The 8,384-nt window shown below is 45.1% G+C and overlaps 1 protein-coding gene across 1 annotated transcript; it reads left to right on the forward strand.

The window, feature by feature from the left end:
- The first annotated feature begins 2,749 nt into the window (after positions 1–2,749).
- Positions 2,750–6,017, forward strand: LOC134364040 (liprin-alpha-1-like). Its single transcript, XM_063079945.1, is given in 3 exon segments — positions 2,750–3,670; positions 3,806–5,806; positions 5,808–6,017. Coding segments are annotated over 3 exon segments (3,132 nt in total).
- The last annotated feature ends 2,367 nt before the right edge of the window (positions 6,018–8,384 follow it).

Here is an 8,384-nt window from a genome sequence, read left to right on the forward strand (position 1 = left end):
CAAAAGGCATTTCTCAAAAAAAGATAGTTGAAGTTTTTATCACATGATTTTTTCTGCATCTATTGAAATAATGTCAGTTTTATTTTAATCTGGATTCTGGGATTAATTGAAAACAGAAGTAAAAATGAAATCAATGGACATTTATTTTTTGAGGGCCCACACATAAGCAATCATCGTTTCTTCTTTCTTTTACAAAACCAAATGTCATGAATTAAAGAAGAAAATGATGAAGTGGTATTTAAATATTTCATTTTTATAAAAAATATTTTTTTTCTGTGAAAACGTTCCCTTCCTTCCTGACAAACGTTGAGCCCAGATCAGTGGTGCACACAGGTGGAGTGACAGCCTAGAACACAGGAAAGCCTGACATTTGCATATGGCAGGTTGACTCTCTGACTCTTTTATTTAAGCAGCTGATCAGTACGGGATCGGAACCCTTGACTTTGGTGTTATAATACAGTGCTCTAACAACTGAGCTACCCAGCCAGCCCCTAGCAGCTTGACTCTTCCAGGACTTCTGGAAGAAGTTTTGCACTTCTCAAAATAGGAATGAATTAATCTAATTAATATCCCTGCTCGCTTAACATTTCTAATATTTCAGTGAGAAGATATTCTCCCGATGACACTGGTGGAAAAACAGACATGGAGAAGTGATCATTCACATGACACAATGACAGTCAATAAGGACGTCAGCCTAACAATGAGACAAACAACCTAATGACCCCTCAGCATTTCCTAACTTAAAAGAACACACAGATAGAAACACAAAATTATAGACAGAAATCAATGACACTAACACACCATTTACTCCTTCACTGCTCATAATTATTCATTTTAAAATGATGAAACTCATTAGTTATTGCAAAAAAAGTAAATCTTACAAATGAACAGAAACTAAAAAAGCAAAATATCTACTCCTCCTTCATTCTAATCCCATCCCGTGACCTTTTTTCAACAGTTTGGAGTATGTTCTTCTAGACCTTTCTGTGGATGTGTGTACATATTTAAACACACCTGCCATGTACATATGAGTCAGCATGGGTTTGTCACTGAACGGTGTGTTACAGACACCTCTCTGTGCACAAAACAGGAAAGGAGGCTTGCAGGAGGAAAACCTGACTTCTCACCCTAGCTGTGCCACCTGTGAACTAAGGGAACCGGGACAGGTCCGCTAACGCCACTGACCCCTATCTGGAGAAGAGACATAAAAACACCTGCCTTCATCCACCTGACTGATTAGTTGTGATTTCAAATGACACAATGACAATAAGGGCATTTTGAGGCACCTGGAGAGAGAGACAATTGTTAAGTCTGCAACAACCTGCCAAAAGTCACAAAAGGAAGAGACTGAAAGAGGTAAAATGGTTTGGTGAAAATCAATGAGCACTCATGGAAATCAACTCAAAGAATTTGCTACCTATCATAGGAAAAATGACATAGAATACAAAGTGTGCTGCAACACATAGGGCTCCAGGCCCGCTGGAAGATGATAATCGCTGTGAACAAATGCTGAGTGCACATGTATGGCACCCACGCACGCACACATGCACACATGTGGGCACACACATGCATACGCATGCACAGATCATGCATACATGTGGGCACATATGCACACACACCCTGAGGCATCCTCCCTGGGACAGATCAATGCAAAGACATCAAATTATACTATTAACTCCAAGAGGCTCTTCCAGTGTCTGGCCACAGGCCGGCCTTAGTGACTGGGGCTGAAGGGACGCGCTCTTGGGACCACGTGCTGCCCTTCCCCCGACCAAACAAGCCGGGACCCAGCGTGGGTTCTAGAACCCCAGCTGGTGCAGGCTCCTTGGAAACGGTTGTCAGTGCTTTGTCAGTACCGTGGTGGCCACGGCTTCTGCAGCACCTGATTCGGGCGCAGAGAGCGGGACGCGGCTGGGCCGGGGGTCAGCCTCACCGTGAGGGTCGCCGGGGGTCCGCCGTGCCCGAACTGCGGCCCGGACCCTCGGGAGCGGCCCCCTTGCCCTCGCCCCATCTGTGTGTTGGCGACACTTCATCGCCTCTCATCGACTCACCTATCACTTTTCCTTCCCTCCTAGCCGTCCCCGGCTGTCCGGACCTGCTGGCTCTATTTCCATCGTGGAATTTGACTTTTGGCTGGAAACTGAGGTAAGTTAGGTTGACTGACCAACCACTGGAGAAACCTCTCCCAAACCTTCACGAGTCCCATTCCTTTAGTGCTCACCAAATCCAGCCCAAGAATTCAGGGAGCCATCAGGCCTTCCCAGGAGCTGACTGCACACATTCCTATAAGATGCCTGATGGGTTCTGTACCTGTCAGTGCTGCTGGCTCTGTGCTCCTTCTATGCTTTTCCTGAAAAGTGACTGGGTGGCGTGTGTGTTTGACTTGCTCTCCCCCCACCGGGAAGTTGGAAAAATAGGTACCTGAAGCACACTTGTTCTCAACAACTAAAAAGTACAGCTTTGTGAACAAAATACTGCTGGGTTTGCTCTTTATGTGAGGGGCAGTCCTCTGGCCTTGACCCCTTCACGGGGTTATTGTCCCTGTGAGTATCTTCATGGTGTGTGTTCCTGCACTTAGTATTTGCCGGTGGATGCTTTCCCAACTTATTTGCATACAAAGAGTAACAGATCTGAGAATAAAGAGGCTGTGAACCTTTCATTTATTAGCTGCAGATACTTATGAAATTGCAGATTTACGGGAACCTGTATTCTGCTCTTAATGATTCTAGTCTGGGTCTTTCATTTGCAGATGATGCGTGAGGTGATGCCAACCATCAGTGAAGCCGAAGGCTCCCCAGGAGGAAGTGGGAGCCATGCGTCCGGCTCCCCTTCACAGGCAGACGCAGATTCACATATTGAACAGTTGATGGTCTCTATGCGAGAAGAAAGGGACCGACTTCTTGACACTCTTAGAGAGACTCAAGAAACGCTGGCATTAACCCAGGGGAAATTACACGATGTTGGTCAGGAAAGAGATTCCTTGCAGAGACAGCTCAAAACTGCACTTCCACAGGAGTTTGCTGCACTTATGAAGGAACTGAATGTATGCAGGGAGGAGCTCCTTGAAAGGGAAGAAGAAATTGCTGAACTGAAAGCAGAAAGGAACAACACCAGGCTGCTTTTAGAACATCTGGAATGCCTTGTCTCTAGGCACGAGAGGTCTCTCAGGATGACCGTGGTGAAGAGACAGGCACAGTCCCCAGCAGGTGTGTCCAGCGAAGTCGAAGTGCTCAAAGCACTGAAGTCGTTGTTTGAGCACCACAAAGCTCTGGATGAAAAGGTGAGAGAGAGATTACGAGTAGCACTTGAAAGGTGTGGTTTGTTAGAAGAAGAATTAGGTGCCACACACAAAGAGCTAATGATTCTTAAAGAACGGAATAAGCAGAAAAAAACACTAACAGATGGAGCACTTGACATGAACCGTGAACAAGAAAATACCCCGAGCATGAATGGAAAAAGATCTTCTGATGGTTCGTTAAGCCACGAGGAGGACCTTGCTAAAGTAATAGAGCTCCAGGAAGTCATAGACAAGCAATTGAGGGAGCAGAGCCAAATGAAAGAGCACATGGCCACCCTCTCCAGTCACGTGGCAGAGCTGGAGGAAGATCTCTACACGGCCAGGGAAGACTTGATCAAATCTGAGGAGATGAACACGAAATTGCAACGGGACATGCGTGAAGCCATGGCCCTAATGGAAGACATGGCAGAGAGAATCAGTCACCTGGCAGAGCTGGAGGAAGATCTCTACATGGCCAGGGAAGACTTGATCAAATCTGAGGAGATGAACATGAAATTGCAACGGGACATTCGAGAAGCCATGGTCCAAAAGGAAGACATGGAAGAGAGAATCACTACTCTTGAAAAATGCTCCCTCGCTGCACAGCGAGAAGCCATGTCTGTGCATGACCTCAATGATAAACTTGAAAACGAAATTGCAAACAAAGATTCTATGCATCGCCAGACTGAGGATAAAAACCGCCAGTTACAGGAACGGCTGGAATTAGTGGAGCAAAAGCTGCAGCAGACCATGAGGAAAGCCGAGACACTCCCGGAGGTGGAGGCGGAGCTGGCCCAGAGGGTGGCAGCGCTCTCGAAGGCTGAAGAGAGACAGGGCAACACTGAAGAAAGGTTAAGACAGATGGAGGCGCAGCTGGAGGAAAAGAACCAAGAACTGCAGCGGGCAAGGCAGAGAGAAAAAATGAATGAAGAGCATAATAGACGTTTATCAGACACTGTTGACAAGCTTCTTTCAGAATCTAATGAGAGGCTCCAGCTTCATCTGAAAGAGAGAATGGCTGCTCTAGAAGATAAGAATTCTCTGTTAGGAGAAGTTGAAAATGCAAAAAAGCAATTGGAAGATACACAACATGATAAGGATCAGCTCGTCTTAATCATTGAAACATTGAGTGCTGAACTAGACCAAATGAGACTAAGAGGTGCTTCACTTCATCATGGCCGACCCCACATGGGCAGTGTCCCAGATTTCAGGTGCCCTGTGGCAGACAGTCACACAGATTCCTACAGCAGCAGTGCAGTGTTGCGGCGCCCCCAGAAAGGCCGCCTAGCTGCTCTACGGGATGAGCCTTCCAAGGTACAAACTCTTAATGAACAGGATTGGGAACGTGCCCAACAGGCTAGTGTCTTAGCAAATGCAGCACAAGCTTTTGAGAGCGATGTCGATGTGTCTGATGGTGAAGATGAGGACGCCATGGACGTGAGAAACTCGACAGGCTCCCAGGACGGTCCCGTGAGCAATCCCAGCAGTAGTAACAGCAGCCGGGACTCACGCCACAAAGCCCCAAAGAAGAAGGGCATCAAGTCCTCTATCAGCCGCTTGTTTGGCAAGAAAGAAAAAGGCCGACCTGGTCAAGCTGGCAAAGAATCATTAGGACACGCTGGTGTTTCAGCGACAGATAATGCATCTCAAGATGCCTTGTCACTGAGAAAATTCAGAGGACAGGCTGAAAAAAGTCGTAAACTTCCAAAAAAGCATGAATTGCTCGATGAAGCCCGAAGAAAAGGTTTGCCTTTTGCCCAGTGGGATGGGCCGACCGTAGTTGTGTGGTTGGAGCTCTGGGTGGGGATGCCCCCCTGGTATGTGGCTGCCTGCCGAGCCAACGTGAAGAGCGGGGCCATCATGTCAACCCTGTCGGACACCGAGATGAAGCGTGAGATCGGCATCAGCAACCCCCTGCATAGGCTGAAGCTGAGGCTGGCCATCCAAGAGATCATGGCTCTTACCAGCCCGTCCAGCCCTCCCACGTCGCGAACGACACTCGCATATGGGGACATGAACCACGAGTGGATTGGGAACGAGTGGCTGCCCAGCCTGGGCCTCCCTCAGTACTGCAGCTACTTCATGCAGTGCCTGGTGGACGCCAGGATGCTGGACCACCTGACCAAGAAGGACCTCCGCGGGCAGCTGAAAATGGTCGACGGTTTCCACAGAAACAGTTTCCAGTGTGGAATGATGTGCCTGAGAAGATTAAACTATGACCGAAAAGAACTGGAAAGAAAAAGAGAAGAAAGTCAGCATGAAGTAAAAGATGTGCTTGTTTGGAGCAATGATCGAGTGATTCGCTGGATCCTGTCAATTGGCCTTAAAGCATATGCAAACAATCTTTTAGGGAGTGGCGTTCACGGTGCCCTTCTGGCCTTAGATGAAACCTTTGACTTCAACGCACTGGCGCTATTGTTACGGATCCCAACGCGGAATACACAGGCTCGTGCTGTCTTAGAAAGAGAATTTAACAACCTTTTGGTCATGGGGACTGACAGAAGGTTTGATGAAGACGATGATAAAAGCATTTAGGAGAGCACCTTCATGGAGAAAAAAATTTAGACCAAAGGACATTCATGGCTTAGCTGCTGCATCAGCAGGGACTCTCTCTGCAAACTTGCAAGTTACTTCTTCTATGTCTTCACCCTCCACGCAGCCAAAGAAGATGCAGATGGACGGCAGTGTGTCAGGAACACAGAGGTTGGATTCTCCCACAGTCAGGATTTACTCCTGCTAAAGCCTCCTGCTGTTTACCCACACTACTTCTACAGATGATTACGCAGCATTTTGAATCCAACAAAGACTGCATTTTAGAATGCAATGGAATCTTTAATCTCTTAATACTTGTTATATGGACCCTAAGATATTTTATTACAGAGTTTTTAATTAGTAAAAAATTCATGAATACCATAGAGAAAATATTTTAGAATTTAATGCTTCTTATATCTATGTAAACTTATGACTCTTCATTTATATAGTTACTTACTTTTTCATGAATATCCAGGCTATAAATATCCTTTCAAATCAATTCATGTTCTTATACCTAATTTTAGTTTTTCAAATGAATGTACTGTAATGCTTATATGTATAAATCCTATGGACAAATACAGGGCTTTTGTAAATTATACATTTATTGTAATTATTATTGTTTAATTTTTTAATGATAAACCATTACAGAAAATAAATAAATAAATAAATTAATTAAATTAAATAAATTTTTAAAAAAGTATTAACTCCAAGAGATGATTCTTGAATGTGAAGACTAAAAAAGCAATTTCAGAAACCAAATGGAAAGATTAAGATTGTGACATAATCTAAACTCAGGAAGGAGAAAAGCCAGGACATGACCTCCTCTTACAGTCATCTTTGGTGGGTTACAGAGCAAAACTTCTGTCTCAAGGGGAGGTGTAAATCTTGTAAGCACAGGGAGTAGGTGGCCAGGGTCAGGAGTCCAAACCAGACAGCCGAGGGGATCACTAGAACTGTGTTGTCCACCTCAGGCACCCTTGGAAATATGCAGAACCACAGGGCATGCGCCTTTTCCAAATCACTGCAGTGGCCCATAGAGGAAGGAAGACATGCTGAGATGGCAACGTGTGCAACCTACTAACGCAGCTTCTAAGGTTTTCCTTCTAAGAAAACAGACTCCTGGGCAGAATTAATTCACTAATTAAACTGATATTTATTGAGTACTCTTTATTTATATTTACAAAAACTAATTATTTATGTGATGACTGTCAGAATAGGGAAGTTGAGCCCCACGGAAGCATTTAACTTCAGAGGGAGCTAACCTGGCCAAGGCTTCAGGGAGAGCTTCCCAGAGGAAATAAAGCTAAAGTTGGGATCATAAGGGTTAGGAGGAGTCAGCAGGGGGAAGACTCTGGGGCGACAGCGGAGGCAAAGGTCCTGAGGTGGCAGAGAGCCAAACACGAATTTTAAAGAGACTTGAAGAACTGTGTAACTGAAGAATAGAAAGAGAGGGTAGGAACGGAGCACAATGGGATCTGCTGTACTCGTTGATTTCCCAGCCAGGGAAGTGAAGGAGGGAATGAGAGAGAGAGCCAAAGAAATAAATGCAAACGAAGCCAGAGTCAGGTCTAAGCAACAGAGGGCAAGAGTGGGGCAGGGGTCACAGGGCACTTACAGAAGAGAAGAAGCTCCAAGGCAAGGAGGAGGAAGCATAAGGATGTATAGGAAGACACACCGAAATACAGAGTAAATATGGGGAGAGGGCCAAGAGTAGGATGAGATGAACCTGAAACCAATTACCCATAGTCAAGGTTATTTGTACACCTGACTTTCATTCCCAAACCAAGTACTTAAGAGAAGTATTTTCATTTTCATCAGTGAGAAGGAAGTAGAAGCCACATAGCGTAGAGGTTAAGGCCTGGGTTAAATCCAAGCTCTTTCACTTATTCATTGGATGACCTCGGACACGTTCCTTCATTTCTTGATGTCCCCGTCCTCTGCTTTAAAATGGGGATAATAATACATAGAGTCATTATGAGAATTTTAAAAGTTTACACAGTTCTTAACACAGGGACTATTCCTACTAAACAGTCAATAAATTCTAGCTATTATTTAAAAAGGACACCACTAGTCACCAAAATTATCCTTCAAGGACTTCCATACCTCATTCTCTAATTCCCCACAGTCCAAGAAAGGAGTTTTCATATGGAAACAGGCCGCTACTGAGTAAGTTGCTGCAGCCTTCTACAGTTTTCACCATTAGAATGTAGTTTGTGTTAGTGAGACAAATGCTACTGAGAACAGGGAGCAGGTTCACCCTGACGGTCCTGACCAATCTGGTCGTCTTCTCCTTGCCTCACATCCTTCAACCCACCTCCTTCCCCAGGAAACACGTGTAACTTCCACATTTCTAACAGCTGTTTGGGGACCTTGCTCAGGGTGTTTATTCAACAATAAAGCAATAGCCAGGCAAGACAGCACAGTTTAAAGGAAATAATGCCAAATTACAAGATCTCAGAGTAAAAACACTCTACATCATGAGTCACAGCAGTGACACCATACTCTAGTTCTTCGTGTACTTCTGTCGTCTTATTACTGTGACATAGACAAATGTGGTCATTTTCATCATCTGCAA

Source organism: Cynocephalus volans, chromosome 15 (assembly GCF_027409185.1).
Source record: "Cynocephalus volans isolate mCynVol1 chromosome 15, mCynVol1.pri, whole genome shotgun sequence".
In the NCBI taxonomy this organism is placed as follows: Eukaryota; Metazoa; Chordata; class Mammalia; order Dermoptera; family Cynocephalidae; genus Cynocephalus; species Cynocephalus volans.